Below are 20,878 nucleotides of genomic sequence, written 5' to 3'. Positions count from 1 at the left end.
GTCGGCTCGCGTCGCTCTCGGGCGGGAGGCTGCCGATGCCTGTGTGGGTTGCCGGCAAAAGGTAACGCGGTGGCGAGTTGGTTTCGGCCGCGTCGGCTTCCAGGCGGACGATGTCACGGTGATGTGACGAGGCACCAAACGGACGCCCACTGGACCTTTCTTTCTTCACGTATTTGAATATGATGACGCCCCGTCTCTAAAACTACCGAGATGCCATTTCTAAAGAAATTTTCGAATAAGCTTCATCTTGCATCCCAACCGGATCGGCATACCACAGCACAACACGATGAAAACATCCGCAGCAACCACGGCCCTAAACTTGGGACCAACACAGCAACACAAGTCTGATGGGTCATTGCAGCAAGCAGAACCTTTACTGCGCTAAGGATATTTCCACTCACAGGTACAGGAACAGGATGCCACTGACTCGTGAGTCGTGACTCCGAGCAGCAAGTCAGGATAAACAACCTCCGTGTTAATTTTGCCATGAAAAACACCCTGTATCAAGCCAACAAAATGTCTGTCATTCACAATACAAACACTCGTCACCACTCGAGCACTCCACACGCAAGAGTAAGCACGCAAACGACAAGCTTTTTTCATATCTACAGGAAGCTTATCTTTGGGTCAAGGCTAGGGATTTCTGTATACACCAACTGCAGCGACTGCAGGTAAAGAGGGGGCCGCTTCTATGGGTTGATATGCACTCAAAAAATTACATGAATCAGCTACACTCAGGTGAGGTCGATCGAGCAGATTAGGACACGCTTCACACCCAACAAATGGTTACAGCTTTTTATTACCTGTAGCACAGTCTCCGGTGAGAAAAGGCGAGGCCGTGTGATGTTAGTGACCACCCAACGTGGTGAGGCAAACTGATCTACAACTCTGCTGGGCTCTGCTTTTGGTTTCGTTGTAGCATGTGAGCTTGCAAACTACACTTTTTGACCTGTTTTCCAAAACAAACAATTAAAAAGGCGAGCCAAATAAAATTGAGTAAGAGTAGAATTGAGCAAAAAGATCATGGAAGATCTTCCTACATGTATTGCTGCAACCGTGGACAAGAGATCCTTCGATTGGTCCAGCAACATTTGTTCTTGTGTGGCAAGTTTAGCAAGCTCAGACACTACGGAGCTTGTTCCCTCAACCTGAAGATGAATAAATATATCATTCAAAGATTTCCACAGAAAATAAACACCAAACATGTGAATGCATGTCCATGTAGGATTAAATTCTATGTGAAGTTCATGGCGCAATAAGTCAAATCGCTAACCGAATAGGCAACCAACTGAAAAGGTTCACTATGGCTTGCTACAGTTTCAATGCAAAATCTTGCATCTCTCACTAAAAACACAAGAATGCAGTCCAATATATTGCCAAAGATTTCAAGATACTGGTTGTCCAGTGGGTAGCTAACGTAAGCTAATTATTAAGACAGAAAACAATGATATCACATTTGAACGTGTCTACGCAAATGTTACTGTTTCCATTAAACCTATATGAAAACTTGTTCGCTTAGAGCAATTTCCATGTTGCTGTCCTGTTTTTTGTTTGCCGAAATTAGCAACACCACCCTTGTCTAATTTGCAATTGTTAAACTTCAGAAGGTACGGCATAGATCAGTCCGTATCAAGATAATGAAGGAATTAGAATATCAACGCAGCTCGTTACATCCATAGAGAAGAACTAACACTGGCTATTGAAAACAAAACACATCTTCAAAAATATTATCCTCGTAGTTACTTTATACAGCATAACCATGACGTGTTTAATAAATACTAATTTCTGTTTGAACACAGGCATGGAGCATACTTGTTTTATCTGGAAGCATCTTCCAATTTGGGATTGATGATTTTTTTGTTATTGGTATATCATGCTAAAATGAAGAGCCAATGGGGGAAAATATGAATTCAAGCTCCGTAGGAAGATAGGGTATATATACACACCTTAGACAGCAAATTACATATCGAGGATGTCATCGTGTGCATTACATCCACAGCTGAGTTAACAGCTTCCTTCACACCTTGCACATCAGCCTGTGCACAGATAGGTGACTATAAATTTGTGTGTATCAAATCAAGCCACATAGCAAGATCTTATGAGACATTTGCCAACCTTTGCACCATCAACAACCGGAAGACGAAGAGTACTAGCCTTCAGTGCTTTGATTGCTGCTGATAAAGCACTTGAATGGTGTTTTTCTATATGAGACCAGTCCTCTAGATATGACATCTGCACATGTCAAATGGCATAGATACATTAGCTATACAGAGGGAACCAGCAACAAGAAGTCCTAGTGCAAGCCACATAAACAGTTAAAACAGCAAATATATCATATCACTTACTTGACCCCTAAGAATAGCAAATAGCTTGAGTTTTTGTTTCTGAAGTTGGAGTCTGCATCTTTTGGAACTGACATTGTCACGTAATCTTGATATTTCTTTCCATGCGCTGTGAAGGGTTTTCTGAAGAATAGGGAAATAAGAAACTTCAGTTCAAAACGTTTGACCCTTTTCTGCTTCTCTTTCACAGCATTATTAGCACAATTTGACCAGGATTAGTTGTATATTTGATGTTTGTGTACTGCAATGAGAAAAAATCTACATATTTTAGTCGAGTTCCTTTGTACTTTAAAATATCACCATGTTTCAACTTTCAATATAAGACTTGAACAACAATTGAATCTAGCAAATATTTGAGTCATGAGCACACTGTGACCACAGAGGGGTTTGAGGTGGGTAGACTTGCATAGATTTGGTCCATGTACTGCAAAGCACTAAAGTAGGACACAGATCGTGCAAGTATTCACAAGACATGTATCACAAACAGATTGCTGGGTTGTGTCATTGATGGTGCCATTAATACCGTTATTCAGTAAATTGCTGCGTACAATCTTTTCTTTTATTCCGATACCAAGTTATCAGATAATTGCCAAATGTTTGTATCAACAAGAGCATGTGCTGGCAAATGAAATGAAACTTGCAAATTTTGATGACTCGGCATAACCTCTCCCCACCTACCGATGGCTTCCCTATCATTTCATAATCTTGTGGTAATGGGTAGCAGTGTAGCACCAAACAATATTAGGGATTGTACTAATGGCAAATCAAAGTGGCACTTATCAATGTTTGGGTTCACATAAGTAAATACAGAGGAAAAGCATGGACATGACCAGATATTGCATTTTTCATATACTTCATACAATATAAGTCTAGAGGTATATACTAAATCTATGCACATTAGATGACAGGTAATTTAAAATTTCTTGCCAAAAATTCAAAGGTGCCAAATTTTATCCCTGCTATTTTCATGAACGACAAATTACGGGAGCTTGCGCATGACAACTGGTCCATACTGCCATACATAGTTCGCAGATTCCCATTTATGATTGCTCACACCATCTACTGTTGCTAAAATCTATTCTTGCCAAATCTGTAAGCAAGCCATTGATAACACCTTTGTTCTCTTTTAGTGAAGACTTGCAACATAATTCACCCCAATTTTCCAACACAATAACTGTAAGAACTAAGCAGTATCAAGCAAGGCTCAGTCTTAGTGGTCCACAACCATCAACTTTCTTCTCAGGCTACTACAGCCTTCTCAATAAACACAGAAACTTCACATCATTTCTGTTGCCAAATTTATCCATGCGATGTATCGAATACTATATCCTAAAATACCATATCAAGAAAGCACTCAAACTAACCAAAAAGAAACAGAATGTTAGATTGCAGATCATAGATACCTTGGATGTGCCACAGATTTGCAAGATTTAACCACAAATCACACAAAACAGATTTTGTTATCTAGTACTAGAGCACTAGATGTAGGATAAATAGAGTGAAATGCATGGGTAAACTTAACACCAGCATCAAAGTTTGATTTACCTCAGCAGTGAAGCTCTGCACCAGAAGTGACGCGTCTGTCCGTGCATTGATGCATCGCCACTGCAAATGCCGATTGTCCAGCAACCGCAACCTGTGTGCCTCTTCGATTCTGTTTTCCCCCTTCTTCGCCCTTCTGACTTCTGCAGCAAAGCTGATGATAGATGGCGCATTTGCTGGAGCTTGCACCGCATGCCCATTTGGCGATGCCTCCCCACCACGTCCTCTTGATGGGCTGGCGACGCCCCTGCTTCCACGGCATGGAGATGGGGACCGCCTCGGCAGCCTCGGCGACATTGGACTGTCTGAGAACGACCTTCGACCAGACGACGGTAGTGGCAGCCCGGGCTCCGGTAGGCGGCGCAGGCGGCTGTTGGTTTCCTGCCAGAACCTCGCCGGCACGCTGATGCCACGGCGCGGGGGATCACCTGCGCCCGAGTTGCTACCAGACGAGACGCTGTCGGTGTCGGAGGACGCGGACAGGTCTGGAGCGGCTGCAGCTGCCGGGTCGGACGGGGAGAGCGATGTGGTGGAGTCGAAGGCCATGGAGCGGCGGAGCAGGTGAACGGCGGCGAGGATGGAGTCCTTGCGGTCGAGGCTGCAGTCGAGGCTGCGCGCGAGCGGGTCCGACGCCTTGGGCTTGGCCGCGGGCCATCGGCCGTGCGGCCGCGCGTTCTCGGCCTCCGGCACGGAGGACACGCTCTTCCGGCGCTCCGGCGTGGGCCCGCGCCGCGCGGCGGGTGAGGACGGCGACGAGGCCCGCGGCGCGCGCGACGTCTTGTAGAAGAAGGACTCCCCCTGGAACGACACCGAGAGGCTCCGCATCGTGGTCGCGGTAGCCGTCGCCGCCGCGGCCGCGGCCGCTGCCGACGCGGTGGTGGTGGGCGACGTGGAGTGCTGCGGCGGCGGAGTGGACGCTCGGGTGCGCTGCGCCGAGAGGGAGCGCCGGGACGAGGACGAGGAAGACGACGACGTGGAGGAAGACGTGGAGGAGGTCGGGGACGCGGCGGCGGCGGCGGACAGGTACCTGGAGGAGACGGGCTTGTTGGAGCGCGAGTTCCTCCGCGCGGCGGCGGAGTTGGGCTTGTCGAGCGCCGGCGTGAGCGGAGGTCGGGCGGGGTGGGCCGGATCTGGCGCGGTGGCCGCCGCCGCGGCAGCCACCATGCCGTGCCGGTGCCGCGGCAGGTGGGGAGGGAGATCTGGCTACGCGCGGCGGCTCCGCAGCAATGCAGGTCCCCGGGGCTCCAGATTCGCCGCCCCCGCTCCCGCTCCCGCTCGGGCCTCCGCTCCAGCAGGCGGCGGCGGGCGCCCTCCGGATCGACGCGCCTGCGAGGACGAGGGGGAGCCGCAGCGAACTGGTGAGGCAGTGTTACAGTTTGAGGCAGAGGAGAGGCAGGGGAGGAGTGAAGTGGGGGATTTTGCCCGACTTTTTTTGAGTTTTTTTTTGCAATTGTTTTACTCGTTTTTGTATCTTGCTTTGGGTTTGGGGATCTTTGCTTGTGCTGCTGATTCTTCTGGCCTTGCGCGGGTGTGTGGGTGTGGCCTCCCATCCTCCGGTGTGGCCATGAAGCCGTCCCAGCCAGGGAGGGTGAGACTGGCCGGTGTAACCTTTTCTCTCTTTTTTTTAAAAAACTTTTCCGCTTTATCAGAAAATGCTTATGAAAATATTTGTACTGGATGAGAGTGACAGTGCTAATTTTGGAAAACAGCTCCTCGGTGGGGTAGCATGTGAAAAAACATGAATTCGGTCACAGGGGTGGTTGAAGGAAGAAACAGTTCTTTCTTGAGTTGGTAGCTGTAGGAGTTGACAAAGGTTAGAAGTGAACAAAAGAAAACATGAAGAGATGTTTTTATCTAGCCAATTTATTGCTACTTAGGCTCGAAAACGACATGTGTGCAGATGTTGGAAGGAAGATAGCGAATGTAGATTCCCTTCTTCTCTATCTTATTGTTTTAGCTATTATAACAAAAGTTTTAAGATGATGCAAACATTATTGGAGATAATTGCAACTGTGAAAAATAATTTAATATACTAGAAATATCAGGGAGAATGGTATTTGAAGCTGTGGATTAAAGGAGAAAATTGGTCGAATGAAAGAGAGAAATACATAAAAAAAAGTCAAAAGGAGTCATAAATAAAATATATAGTTTGCTTTTGGCTATTAACGACAAGTATTACGGGAGCTGGGTAGGTTAGCCAAACTGTTGTCATCTACCAGTACCGTACCGGTACCCTTAGTTTAGAGCGCTATTCAAGCGTAAACGGACCCTTATCCACGTTTACATTGTTATAGTTGGTGTTTGTCTGTACCAATACCAAAATAAATTGCTACCAATTTGTTTTGCACCATGTACTCGTTCAGTTCGTTTATTGCAGTGATCTCAACCTAATTCATTAATTTTTTTGCGAGGGAACAAACGTAATTTCAGGATTTAAAATAAAGAGAAATGAAGTACCACATCATGTTCAGAATTCTTTACAAAAGAAGAAACAAAAAAGACAGCATATTCACTCTCCATTTTAAGAGTTGCTATCTCACTAGTACTATCGTGAAGAGTGACTGAAGTTGCAAAAAATTGATGCAAGCACTCCTTTTTTATATCAAAAAAAACTTTACCTAACATTTTTTGGAAAAATATATAGCACCAAAACAATGCAATATATATATATATGGAAAATTAAAATCCTTGTAAGCATCGAAAAGGCAATTTTGCCATCCACCACGCACTGCACGATTCTAACCGAATAGTGGACTGATTAGCGAGCTGGATTTATGGTTGGACGCTCCGATCGAAAGGGGATCGCGATTTGATCGATGGCGATGACACAAGTCCACCTCATGTCATGGCTTGCACCGCATGCACTATGTGGTCTGGTCCTGATGGCTACTTGCGATCTCAATGCCTGAGCCGGTCTCAGTTTACTTAGATTAAACGTCACAATTATTGAGTGTGTACATGTATTCATTAATCACAACCCGACCTTTCCTTGATGGATGAACCACCGGAACTACCCTTTTTAACAAAAAAGATATGGTGTATATCGTGTGGCGTATAAAAGCGACACGTACGAAAATTTTCTTTCCTGCAAAAAATAAAAAAGATGACCTACAACAAGACTGGCTTGGGCAGGCATGATAATTTTTAGAGTGCAGTATAACTCCCCTCTTTTTTTTTCGTAAATGATAAAAGCCGTGGATGGCATACAAAAAGCAAACATAGGAAATAAAGCTGGCCTTTAAGTTAACAAAAAAAAATAAAGCTCTCTTTTTAGGTAAGTTTTCTTGTTGGAACTTTTGTACTGATGAATCTCCAAAATTCTTAGATGGGGTGTACTGGAGGATCTTTTAAATATAGGCAGCAACTAATTTTAAACTGTCAGGTCTTTCGCAATATGATTGCTCATGTGACCCATGAGAAAGATCAATACACAAAAGTCAGCCTATTACCACACACACCACTCACCAGTTAGTTGCTTTCTTTACGATTAGAAAGTTGCTATCATCACGGCTACAAATAATTGTGATAATTCTTCTGTATGTATAAAAAGAGAATAAATTCACAAAGTTAATTGGTTTATTCTTAAACAAACCGTAAGCATCAACCATTAATTCTATGGAGTACTACTCCGTAAATAATGTAACAGAGCCCAAGCTAGAGCTTCATTTGCTGCGCATAATAACGTCATTTTCGCCTCTTTCTTGGGTTTTAGGTAAACAGTGCCTTTTAGCAACGGCTTGGGAATACGCTTTGCAGTGTTAGCTCGGTCCAATAATCCCTCTGTTATGCGTGGCCAGATCTGTGAAGCGGTGGCTCTAGTGTTCTCGCTAAGGAGTCCTGCTCAGACGGGCACTTTCTTTTCCTAATTGCATGCTTGCTTAGGATCTAACCTTCCTAATGTGGCTGCTTTTCTTGAGAGTGTCTTGTGAGGTCCAGCCGTCCAGCAGGCGCCACTAGGGGGCCTAGCAGAAGGAAGTCAATTCGTAGGAGACTGGCCTGTCGAGTAACAGTGATTCAGAAGGGTGTTTTGGTCCTTGTCTAAAAAGATGTTCATGTCATGGGGCGTGTGTGAGAGAGAGATAGTGGTCATGAAAGATCTTAAATTTAACTATCTATATCAACGAAGCTCCCTCGAACACTACTTGCGCCTAGAAGAAGGAAATGTGAGCCATTTTGACTCCCCGTGAAGTGTGTACAGATGTCGGTTGCTTTGTCCGTGACTATTTTACTTTTAAAAATTGTGACTTTTGTCCAATATAAATTGCACCCAGCTATTGGTGACACATACAAACATTGACTTGGTTTGTATATCTAAACTTGTAATGCTCACTTGCATCAAGTGGGTGCATTGAGCACACACACACAGAGCACATTGTATATCTAAACTCTGCAGCCAAAAGCAAGCCACATGGCTGAGGCCTAAACGTCAATCACATGCCAATTTCCTGACCAAACCATGAGCTCCAAGCCGATCGGGCACGATATAAAAAATGGAACATAAATACATTTATCGCACAGCCATGTGACCTGCCCGGCAGATCGACTTGTTTTTATCACACTATCATATACATAGTAACAAAAAAAAATGCACGTACTAGCACTACGCGTTATTGCGTCGTAGGAATATGGGCACAGAAGAAGCGCTATATATATAGAGGCTGCCTAGCGAAGCTAGTCATGGGCCCAATGGAATTCCTTGCGCCTCAGACATGGGCAAAAGAAAAAAAAAAGAAAAAGGAATAGCTAGTCCTAGCTATTTCGCCAAACTGTTATTTCGCCACCACTGTCTCGATGACCAAATTAAAATGTCTTTAGCAGCCAACAGCTAACCAACAGTATTTTTCTCTCACACCAAATCAGTACTAGCCAACGGCCACCAGCCACCAGCCACCAGCCAACGGTACTTCACTCTTATAGTAAATCAGCACCAGTCACCAGCCACAGTCAGCCAAACAGAATGTTTTTGGCTCGCCATTTCCATGAGACTATTCTGATGGCACTGCTAGTCTGCTGCTACATGCTACGCCCTGATGGTAACTTTTTTTTTTAAGAATCTGATTGTAACATCTGTGTACCCGACAAAAAGATGAAGGCGGCGAGCAAGTGCAGCTGGACAACACACAACTCGCCCCAACTCGTTCGGCAACACACCCATCGTCGCCCCGTCGGTCACCGTATACGTATATATTGGCAGGGTCGGGACGGGACGGCCGGTCCTGCCGCGGTGTGCCGTTGAAGCAAGCGGCCGGCCGGCCTCGCGTTGCGTTGGCACCGGCAACGCCAACGACGCGACGCGACGCGAACGGGCAGCCCGCGAGGACGGTCAGGGCCTGGCCGTTAATTAATCACTGTGTCGTCGTCGTCGTAACTAATCACGGGCATGTGTTTGTACCCAAAGCGAGGTCAGCTATTTGGTTAACAGAATTGGTTCCCGGGCCGGTTCCTCCACGCCGCCTCCTCCGGTCTCCAACCAAGAGCGAAAAGGAAGCGGCCGCCGAGCGAGGTCCTTCCGCCGGCGAGGTGGCCGTTGCCTTCTGCCTCCGAGGTCCTTGATGGCCTCGGATGCGAAGGGAACGTGCTGGCCTCTGTCCGGCGGCGTAAGGTAGGTCACTTTAGATGTAGGGTTCGTCTTCCCGGCGGCGTCCGCAGGGTGGAGGCGGCGCGGCCATGGTAGAATAAAGTCCTTCGATCCTCTCTCTGCCTCGTCTTCACTTACTCCGGTGACGACGATGGGGTCGTGAGGTTAGAGTTCGCCGGATCTGGTGACCGAGTTGGAGCTCCAGATCTGGACGTCTCTTGTACAGGAGTCCTGTGTTGCACGCTATTGGCGGCGGCGCGTCGCAGAAGGGTGGCAGATGGGTCAGTGGATGGGTGGTGGAGGGGCTGGTGCCTGATGATCCTGCCTTGCCGGCGACGGGTACTGGCCTTGGATCGTAGAAGCTTGGGGTGTGTCCCCGACCGATGTGCTTCCTCGGTGCGTTTTCTCTGCGGCTCTTGTCAAAGCCTTTGGGCGATGAAGCTTCTTCCGGTCCTGGTTTGCTTGTCGTTTGTCCCTGGCTCAGAAGGTCTCGGCGTTTGCGGAGGTGCGCCATGGCGATGGACGGCGAGCTTAGCAGCACAAAAGTTCCCATGGGCTTCATTGTAATTTTTATGTTTTCTAGGGACTTTTGTGTAAGATGGTATGGACATCTGTCCCTTCTGTACACCTCTAGAAGGTGCCTGTATCTGTGCTGGACTTGTTCACTGGTTTAATGCAGGTCACTTGCTATCAAAACAAAAAAAAACGAGGTCAGCTCAGGCCGCAGTTGCCCTCCCGTTTACCACGTGATGCTGGTGCGTGTGCCGTGGGCGCGTCCGTGCGCCCGGCCGGCTCCTACCGAACCTGCATTGGCAGGCGATCGACACGTGTCCGTGCACGCTTCGATCAGGGCAGGTGCCGGGGTAGCGTACGCATCACTGCTCCCGCCCAGGGTTCCCTACGCTTAGTTAGGGGTGTGTGCAAGTAAAAAAAAAAGGTAGCGGTACGGTACAGGTAGTCCAGGGGAGCAGTTGAGACGGCTCGAGAGGCACCACCAGCCGCGTATTTCGAACGGTCGCACGCTGCTTTGCATCCTACGCTAGCTATCCGTGACTATAAGTATCTTTAGTTCTTTACTAATAACTAATTCGGACGTGCACGCACCACGCTTGCTTCAATCAACGACTAAAGTTTGCGAGATTACTCCTTACTCCTTAGTTAAACACCACCGACGGTACTGTACGTGCCATGTACAGCGGCCAGCGGGTGTTCAAAAGTGTGGCAAGGTGGCGTGTGCGTCTCTGCACACTGTGCGAGCTTTAAAGGAAACATGGTCACCGGAAAGCTAGGTAGCGCAACGTACAGTCCCTATACGTGTTCAGCACCTACTGGCTACTGCGCGCGCGCTGATCGTGTGTCGAGCTGCTGTCGCGCTCGGGCGCGTGGGCTTGGCTGCTCGTTAGGACCCGGCCGGCCGGCACACCTAAACGCGCGCGGAGGCAGGTGGTGGCTCGGCAAGTCGGCGTCACCGAGGTCAACCGGGCCGTCCTCCAACTCGCCGTCCTCGGTGCTCCGCAACGACTGGCCCCGGCGGCGCGGCCGGCCGCCCGGCGTTGCCACCGTTGGAGCCGAAAGCTCACGCCGCCCGTGGCACCCGCGGCGAGGCTGTAAAGCGGACGCGCCAGCACGCCGCGCGCAGTGCTCGCAGCGCAGCTCTCGCACGAGCCGGCACAGCGCAAAGCGCCCACGCCGCACGGTGCCCGGCCGCCTTTTTTACGGCGATCCGGCCGGCGATCTTATCCGGAACTGTTCGCGGTAAGACTGTTCCGTCCGGCCGGCCGGGCGGGTGGTTCTACCTCCGCGACCGCGTCGTCCGCGACATGAACGGCCACGCCGCCCATGGTCCCCGCCGCGGCCGCGGCCGGGGCTCCGTTGCCAGCGCTTGCCGCTTGCCGGATGCAAAAGCTGCCGCCGCTGGCGCTGTAAAGCTACGGGGCCTCTAGATGGCATTAAGAATCCTGGCCTTTCGAGGGGAAATTTGCCAGCTCTGTGTCTGAGCTCTCCACGGATCAGGGACGATCACAGACCAACTATTGCAGCATCAGCAGCGACACTATTGCTGAGCAAGAGTGGAGACCGGCTGTCTCTCAGGTTCACAAGCGACGGGTCAACTCGGAAGGATGGGTTGGATTGGATGGAAGGTGCCGCAGCATAACGGGATCCGTCGACGGATTGGCCCATGGCTCTTTACAGTTGCAGGCCAACGAAATTGCGGTGTGGTTGGCCAGTGACGGCCATGGCCATGGGAAGAAAGGACCCGGACCGAATACTAGTACAACTACCCTACCACTGTATCTATTTTGCCTTGCCGTCCAAACCGTGCGGGGAGGCAAAAGGGCATTGGCGCGTCGCCACTCGCCATGCCACTGATGCCAGGCAGCCAGGGGACCAGACCAACGGAACGGCTAGCGGGCGCACATGCGCCGAGCCAGCAGCCGCACGGCACGCCGCGCCAACGAGGCAGCAGCCCGGGAACGGACGGGGGAACGGGGCCAAGAGCCGCGTGCCTCCCTGCTAGGGTTGAAAACAGAACGAAATATTCTCGTTCCAACTCGTTTTGTTTTTTATTTTTGTCCATCTGTTTCCGTATTTGTGGGATCCCGTTTCCGTATTTACGGAAATAGAAATGAGGTTTCTCCGTCTGTTTCCGAGAAATCCCGTTTTTACATGGAATTGATCCATATTTATTCTGTTTTTCATCCCATTTTTAATCTACATAAGATATGTCTAAAAATTGATATGTTCAAAAACATACCAATCACTAAGTATGCATGTTAACACATGGCATACTAGTAAATATTGGACTAATAACTTCGTACGTGTATATTATTTTGTGACTTTATTAATGTATACTCGATAATATTTGATCGCGTTATTCTTTCCGGCTCAACGTTCGTATTAGTTCGTTTCCGTACTTCTGCGTAACCCGATCTCGTTTCCGTACCCGTATTTTCCGAACCCGATCCCGTTTCCACCAAAAAATATAGAAACAGAAGTAGAAATAAGGGTTTTATGTCCGTTTCCGTCCGTTTTCATCGCTACTCCCTGCTCCCGGTGAGGCGCGCGCTGGACCACCGGCCCCGGCCAGGGCCCAGGGCCATGGCCGGCCGACCAGCAGGCTTGCCAGGACCGAGGACTCTAGCTATCTCGCCGTCTTCCCCGGCTCTGCCCCCCTCGCCTTCTCCTCCGTCGCGTCCATTTCATGCCGCTGCCAAGGACGTACACCTGGCGTGCCCCCCCCCCCCCCGCTGAAGCTTTGTGTCTGTATCTGTGTCTGTGACTGTGAGTGACTTCATGGGGAAATCGTGCTACGGTCGCAGACTCGCAGCTGCCTTCTAGTCCTAGCCCTCGCTCTCGATCCATCAAAATTGACCTACTGGTTGACCTAATGGGTGTTTTGGTCGGCACATCGCCGCCAACGTGGCGACAACGAACGAACTTGCCGGAAGAAACTTCCCGTGGAACGCTTCTCTATCCACCGCCGGTGATTCTTCGCAGATGATGCAATGCAAGAACAAGAACCATGTGGTCTGAATTTTTGTCCGAGGTCAGTGGATCGGCCAATGGCACACTGACAGATGAGGGCACCTCGAGGCAAAATAGTCCAGGAAAGATTCCGTCCCCTCACAAGGCCGTGCATCCAGTTCAAGTACACATACTCTGCCCGAAAGCATTGCATATCCTCCCAGATCTTGGACAGGAACAGATCCATCATCCATCCCAATGATCAGCTTCGCCCTCCCGTTTCTTCTTTTCTTAAAGGGAAAAAAAACTTTGGTTTCAGCTCGGCTTGACAGAGGATCGGACAGGGGAAGACGCCAGAGATCCATGATTGTGTTTCCCTGCGGTTCAGAATCGCTAATGCTCCCAACAGTACACATGCGTGCTCTGTGCTCATTTGCGATGTGCATGTATTGTATACAGTGCCTATAGGCACTGTAGCTGGGATAAGGTTCTAGCGCTCTAAACCATGTGCCTTGTAACTACATGTCTGGAAAAAAAAAATCATACGTGTGTCAAATTTCACTCACATGCAGACAGGCTCATGCATCACTCGCTCAGGCCACGGCAAAGAGCAAGAAGTAGCAGTGCGACAAATTCAACACTTTTTTTTTGGAGAATTCCTGCCACTCTAGGGTCAGCGTGTCAGCATCTCTACTACTACTTCTCTAGGCGTTCCTGCATCTTGCTTTCGACATAAAAACAATTCACGGAAGGACCATGCATCATCAGTGACTAAGAAGCTACGCAGGTATTCCGATGGCGATTCACAGGGGCCGTGCCAAGGAGCCCAGGATGACGACACGGGCAACGATCCCCGGCGACAAGGATGCCACAACAATCGGGAGCTCTCGCAGATGCTTCGTTCGCGTATTTTCTTTGGCTTTTGTGGCTAGGTTGATGCGCACTTGCTTCACACGCTGTTAGTATTTTGACGCGCGTTTGTAAACGTCACAAAATTGGTCATAAAGAACTACACTGCTACGGCGTGCTACCACACCCGGCCGACGTCTCTCTGAAAGCGCCAAAATACCACCCCCGCCTGACGCCGATGGCCGCAACTGCTGTATCGATCCCGACGAGCAGGAAGCATCACATGTATAGTACTCTTGTAGAATACGTGGTGGTCACCGGCCATCACTGCAAAAATTTCTTGGATGCTCTGTGAGCCAGTTAACTGCTCTTTATGCCATCGTGGTTGCTCTGAGAAACTAGCATCTACTTCAATGAAAAAAAAAAAGATCCTGAATGGTATTGGATACCAGTCTGATGATAATGTTTTTTTTTCTTGCTCTGAAAGTGTGATTTTTCTCTTCATTCTAGAACTTGCGAAACTAAGGAATGAGGTCTGGTTCTGGGCCTACGAGCGCCTTGTAAGTGGTAAGGGCCATGGATACTCGTCAACTAGGAAAAGATTGAAGAGCTGCATCTTGCTGAAAGCTTCCAGCTCAAATGCATTGCATATCCAGTTCATAAGCAAATCCATATTCAGAGATGCTCGATAAAAAGTGAGATAAAGGAGCAAGGAACATCAAAGGCAATGGCGAAAGATCACAAGATTGAGCATCTCTAGATTCCAAAGAAAACGAATCAGAGACCAATCTGCACAGGAGCAGAAAGCAAATCTGAACTTTCAGAGGCTGCAAAGGTTTCAGCAGTACCTGACTGACGACGTGGCAACGCGAACCAGGAGGAGCTCGGCAGGTGCAGCCCGGCGTCCCAAGCCCCGCCTGCTTGATCGACCCCTCCTCACAAATGAGGCTCCAAAACTCAGCAAGCATCAGCTTTAGGGCCCTTGAAGGGAGCCATTATTTGCAGATTAAGCTTTGTGAGGCCCCACACTGTTCCCTCCTCACTGTGCACTGTATACCTTTCCTTGTCCTCCTCACCCCCTTTGCTTCTAAGGAGGTTCTACTATCTTTTTAATGCCTTTAATCAATTCAGTGCTGGGGTCACATTAGTATGCATCTTTGTTAATTTACAGATTGTATGTAACAGTGTATCTACTTTCTCAAAGACATATATGTATTGGTTTGCAAATACAGAACCGCATTGGCATTTAGTAATGTGCTAGGGCATGTGCACAAAGGGACGGCATCTGCCTGCTGCTCCAGAGTCCAGACAGTAAAAGCGACAGCATCTTAGAAGAGCTGGACCATTGCACTGGAGAGAGTTCATGAAGATTTGCAGTTTTTTATGCAGTGTTAAAGTAGTTTAAACTTGAAAGGACCAAAAGTACGTATGGAATCATAACAGTGCTACTGCATGTGACTTACTGACCTCGATCGGTGTGGAGGTTCAGAACAAGAACATTGAAGAAGCCGGGCATTTCGCCACTCATCCACCCCAGCCAGCATAGTAGTAGCCGGAAAGTTCAGTTTGAGGTACGGTACTGACGAATTGCCTCTTACTACAACAAATGGTACACTGTGTTGTATTCAGGTAGCTTCACTGAACACGAGCATTTAAGTTTGATGTACTAGTATAACAGACTGTCACTCTTAACAAGCTCATAATTTCTACTATGTACTACCAAGCAGAAGTGGCATACAGGGAAAGAAAAAGAGGACTTAGTACAGTGTCTTTACATAGCTTCATACTGACTACTACAGAAAAAAAGAGCTGTGGGATATATGTGCAATCATACTCCAGTTGCTAAGCTGTGCACGGCTGGAATAATTGTTTATGCATTATGATGCGTATGCCTTTGCATCAGCACGGCGTGACTACGAAGAATGCGAGTGGCTTTCAGATGAGGAGCATCACAATTTGCAGTGGCAACAGCTACGCGCACAAACTTTCAGACGAGCGCCACAATTTGTAATCGCAATTGGCAACAGCTAAGCGTGCGCGAAGAACTTGACTTGGCCTTCTGAGTATGCGCAGTTTCTGAATACCCTTAGCAATGGAAGACGAGAGTTCTTCAGCCGCCTTCTGCGAAACCTACACCTTGCTTGCAGTTGCGTCCACTGCGTTATTCTGAAGTAGAGAAGGTCGTCTTGTGTACACATCTTTGGCATTGCTTGATGCTCTGCGTTTGCCATGCCCCATGCTTGCAAGTTACAAAGGATGGCCTCGTTTGAAGATAGAGCAAAATAAAGTTCCAAAAGCTTGAAATTCAATGATCCAATTTGTTGTTCATGTCAAGGAAGTATCCATTCTCTAGTCTTGAGTATACTGGGAACAGACCACTCAAAGAATCTAAAATGCAGTTGCTTCACAATGGCCCAAGGAAAAGTAGACCTTGTTTGCAGCGTTTGACTTGTGTTAGAATTTATTCTCATCTAGAACTTAGGAATTTGTCAAAGTGGAGTCTACTTTTCTCCTTGAAAGTTCAGCTAAGTGGAATAATGTAACCTTAACACAGCACAGAAGATCAGTGAGAAGGTGCTTCTTGTTGTATTGGGGAAGAAATATCGCTGACACATTTCTAAATTAGTAAGATAAGTATTATTAATGTCATCCAGATCTGTAATAATATTTCCTTTTTGGATAGTGGAGTTCGTAGTCTACGGCGATTTGGATGAACAAGCAACATGAACACCAGAAAGTACAAAAAGACTTCAGTTTCAAGATGCAGGATGATGCCATTTAAAATGATGCATCATGAAAAAGATCTTATGATGTTAACTATCCAAGAAACTACTTTGGATTCAAGGTCTAATATGCAATGCGACTGATGCTGTTCGAGAAATGTCTGTCACGGTACTGCAGGAGATATCAGTGGACACATCTATTTGTGAAGAAAGATAAACTGTTCATTGCAACAACACCTTCTTAATAACCTATCTGACTGGGCCTTTCGAAAATTAAAAAAAAATCTAACTGTATCTGGGTACTAGGAACACTGTTGAAAGAAACAACAGCAACACCTTCAGGCTTTCAATTCGAAAAGGGTCAGCATTAGCTGAGGTGTCGCCCAGCAGCGACTGCTGATTGCTGAGTTTTAACACTGGTGCTCAACAATCAAGTTGTCCGATAATAATGTTTGTTAGCTATTTAGTTAGTAGTAATAGATCCATCGCTGAAGGTAAGTGTCACCAATAAAGCACAATTTGGTCACTTAGCACCAGAACCCAAGGGAGCCCTTCTTCTGCATTTTTCAGTTGTGGACTCTGAGGGAGGTTGCCAGTGGAGAGGTAATTATATCTCACTCACTAGTGGTAAGCAAGGTTGGTAGTTTTTACTTGGCATGATTGCATGCTTCATGGTTTAAAGATTCGGTAATGCATGGTGTGTGTGGAGTTAACTAGAATGCTAATGGTGTTATACCTTGAAACAGAAGGAACATACATGTCATGATGGTAATCAGAGTTGTTGCAAGGATGCTTGCTTGGTGATTAGGTCTCATGTCATTCTAGCTTTATCCAAGTTGATTGAAACACCTTGATTCTTTGCTCAGCATGTGAAATTGTGAATCAAATGTGATGTTCTTCTATGATCAGGATGAAGCTACATGCTCATTCTACTTGCTTGGGGCTTGGTATACGCTTTCGTTCTACCTAAACAGAGTCTTTGTGTAGCATAACAGAAACGTATATACTTTCTGGCATAAAGTTCATTTAGGTCACATTTGCTTTTGACATGTATCATTAAATAAATCCCACTAAGATCTTTTTTGAACAAAATATGTGACATCGTGTGGCGTGTCTGTGTCAGTGGGAGTGGGACAACTGAAAAAAAGATTGAAAGGAAGAGGCCACTAATGGAAACCATCACCATTAGTTTGTTCTGCTTGTCCGAGCTTAAGTTAAAAGCAACCCTCGAAATCCTAACAACCAGCTCTAAGAAACTGGAAGATTGCATCACATAGGTGGCTAGTAACATCTATGTTTCAATATGATTTGAGGTATCATGCATGGATGCACCTAAATAACTAGTTCATAATTTCTCTGGGTAATGATGCCTTTTTATTTCCCTTTTCCGTTGTCGGTAAGATGGGCAATTGACTTTAAGATGGATCAGGGCAGACAGAAACTTGATTTTCCAAGACGTTTTTATCACGATCAAAACTGTATCCTGATGGTACTTCATTGCCACTAGAACACATGTTGCAGGTCGACAACACTATTAAAAGTAGGCTTCCTTTCTGACAAACAATCGTATTCGCAGACTGTAGGGTCTTCCTGAAACTCAACACTCGTAGTTTCTAAGGCAAATCAGCAATAAAAAGAATCAGCATGTGATCAATACAATGTAACAAGTTCCTTTGTTTAGTTGCTTGTTGGTCTATAGACAAAGCTACCTGTACCTGAGTGTGTTATTTAAGAGCACTTCCCCCTGTATCAATCATACAAGTAGTCCTCCTACCTGTTTCAGAGATGTGACCAACAAAACAAACAGAGACTGAAACAGAGTCATGGATGACTACATGAGAGACTGCAATTGCATTTTCAGTGTGTTGCATCTCCATATGATAGGTGCAGTCATAAACCTGACAGCATATAACTTGAAAACAGGAACAACAATGCAATGTGGCAAACAGCTTCTTCAGCACAAGCATTGAGACAAGCAGAGATGCCTAGTGAATATTCAATGTGCATAGATACTCGTACATAATAGCAAAGTTATTCCTGAATCCTGATCAGTCAGCAGTCATAGGGCTGCTTTATACTAACTAGAAGTATCATTCAGAGGTCAGATGACAGTAATTCTCCACAGGACCGAACTAGCCACGCACCAGTAATTACTAGCACTCTAGCAGATAACATAAGACAATCAGAAGTGCAGGAGCCATGATCGATGATTCCCACATCAGCATTGCGTGAGGAGCACCCGATCCAGACCGCTACCTGCCACGAGCTCTCATGACTGCCCGCAGGTTCGCCGGAGCAGCGAGGAACTGCAGGCATGCTTCCTTCAGCCTGTCGCAGTGATGCTGCTCCGCGAGCGCGAGCACGATCTCCACAGTGGCGACGTCAAGGAGCCTGCACAGCTTGTCCTCGCAGATCGTCTTGAGCCTCGGCAAGCCGTACCTTTCCGCCGCCATGAGCAGGTTCCGGAGGATGGCGCCTTCCTCTTCCTTGTCCATCTCCGGCAGCGAGTCGGTGTAGGCGTAGTGGAGCAGAGCCTTGAACGCCCGCGGCTCCACGCCGTCCACGCGCACGACGCCGGCTGCTGCGGCGCAGTCATTCGCCGCGCCCAGGAGGTCGGCGCTGATGACCGGCGACCGGGCCGCGAGCACGCACCGGTGCGCGGCGAACGCCTCGCCGCCGACCTCGAACACCACGTCGGTGCCCCTTCCGCTCTGGAGGAGGTCGCCGAGGTGCCTGTGCAGGTCGGACGGGGGAACGGCGGCCGACGGCGCCTCCTCCTCCTCCGTGCGGAACCCGTTGAGGACGACGATGTCGCACCGGATGCTGAACCGGTCGACGCTGCGGCGACGCACCAGCGAAGCCAGATCCTCACTTTTGCAGAACTTGGAATACCCCCAGCCGCTGCGGCTGGTGAAATCGTGCTGCACTTCGGGATGAGAGAGCAGCTCTTCCTTGTAGTGGAGGAAGAAGAGCGCCCGCCTCTCCGACAACATGCTGAGCCGGAACCTCGCCCTCACCGGCTCGGCGACGTCCTCGTCGAGGAAGGGGTAGATGGACACCCACCCCTTGGTCGCCGTGCCGTCCCCGTTGGGGTAGTACCAGACGCGCCAGCGGTGCCCTCCCACGGTGAAGGGGGAGGAAGCCAGGAGCCCCCCCTGCTCCGGCGGGTGCGGCGGCGTCGAGGGTCCCGGCATCGACCGTGAGCTCGTGGCGCCCGCGCTCTTTGTCGGCCACGATGGCGGAGGCGGACCGCGACGGCTTGCAGCGGCCGGAGGCGGACGGCATGGCGAAGATCGGCTTCGATCGCTGGTTGCAGGTTGCAGACGAGGGTTTTGCAGCAGTGGAGTGGGGAACTGGGGACGACGGGAACGAACGGGGAATTGGGGGGAACGGGAACAGCCGGCTCCTTTCCGTTTTGAGCAAGGTCAAGTCAAAAGTCATCGACCTGGATGGGCCGTAGCCCGTAGGCCCATGCAAGACATCCTACGAGCTTCCTAGTGGGCCGTACGAGGCCCTGGCCATTGCGCGTGCGGGTCGACGACCGTGTGCACCTGTGGCATGCCAGCCCGCAAATCCTATCATCTTCATAGAAAGAGGTTGAATCTTCCAATATTTGAAATTCGTGCGGACCACGAGAGCCGACGATCTCTTTCTTCTCCTCTCCCCTTGCTCGGCTCCTTCCTCCGCCGAGTGCCGCCGCCGGCGTCCGCCTGCTGCGCACCCCTGCCACCTCCTGCTGCGTGCCGCCGCTGCCGCCGCCACCGTCGCCACCTGCTGCCCACCTTTTGCTACGCACCCCGCCGCCTCCTGCTGCCCGGTGCCTCCGTCGCCTCCTGTTGCCGCCGCCTCCACCTCCTACTGCTGCCCGCCACTGCTGCCGCCTCCCTACTGCTCGCCTGCTGCCCGCCGCCACCTCCGCCTCCTGCTGCTCGCCTCTTGCTGCCCGCCACCGCCTAGCACGTCGCGCCGCCGCCTTGCCGGAGAAGATGCCTCAGTCACGTTCAACATTTCGAATTAAGTATTTTCAGCATTTTCATGCTTCCAATTTCAACATTCGTTTATACAGGTTCAACATTTTGATGTCAAATGTTAAACCTGTTTACGGAAAATGTTGTGTTAATCATATCAAAATGTTGAACATATTTGCAGCAATTAATTGGGTTAAATGAGCTTTAAAAATAAATAGCTTATCTACCTTCCACAAGATGTATAGGAGTCCCATGCCAGCCAGTCGTGCTTGCATCAATAATTTTCTGAGAATCCTCCCAAAGACAGAGAGAACATTTTGAAAACTGATAGACGCCTACTGTTTGCTGGGTAGTATAGCACGCGTTCAAATTCTTTCGACATCAAGATTCGGTTTTCTTAAGAAAATTCAG

General features: G+C 48.5%; 2 protein-coding genes across 2 annotated transcripts; both read right to left on the bottom strand.

Moving 5' to 3' along the window:
• Positions 1 to 454: 454 nt before the first annotated feature.
• Positions 455 to 6,403, bottom strand: LOC120646933 (QWRF motif-containing protein 2-like). The gene is made up of 6 exons (XM_039923469.1): positions 3,888 to 6,403; positions 2,346 to 2,465; positions 2,116 to 2,232; positions 1,947 to 2,036; positions 1,041 to 1,148; positions 455 to 949 (listed from the first exon to the last, which is right to left on the bottom strand). The coding sequence occupies exons 1-6, from the start codon at positions 5,046 to 5,048 to the stop codon at positions 881 to 883; spliced, it is 1,665 nt and encodes a 554-aa protein (XP_039779403.1). The 5' UTR covers positions 5,049 to 6,403; the 3' UTR covers positions 455 to 880.
• A 12,348-nt stretch (positions 6,404 to 18,751) lies between these two features.
• Positions 18,752 to 19,693, bottom strand: LOC120648222 (BTB/POZ and MATH domain-containing protein 2-like). Its single transcript, XM_039924956.1, has one exon. The coding sequence runs from the start codon at positions 19,691 to 19,693 to the stop codon at positions 18,752 to 18,754; it is 942 nt and encodes a 313-aa protein (XP_039780890.1).
• Between the last annotated feature and the right edge of the window lie 1,185 nt (positions 19,694 to 20,878).

Source organism: Panicum virgatum, chromosome 9K (assembly GCF_016808335.1).
Source record: "Panicum virgatum strain AP13 chromosome 9K, P.virgatum_v5, whole genome shotgun sequence".
NCBI lineage: Eukaryota > Viridiplantae > Streptophyta > Magnoliopsida > Poales > Poaceae > Panicum > Panicum virgatum.
The sequence above is the reverse complement of the archived record's forward strand: the minus strand, read 5'-3'. Positions and strand labels throughout refer to the sequence as shown.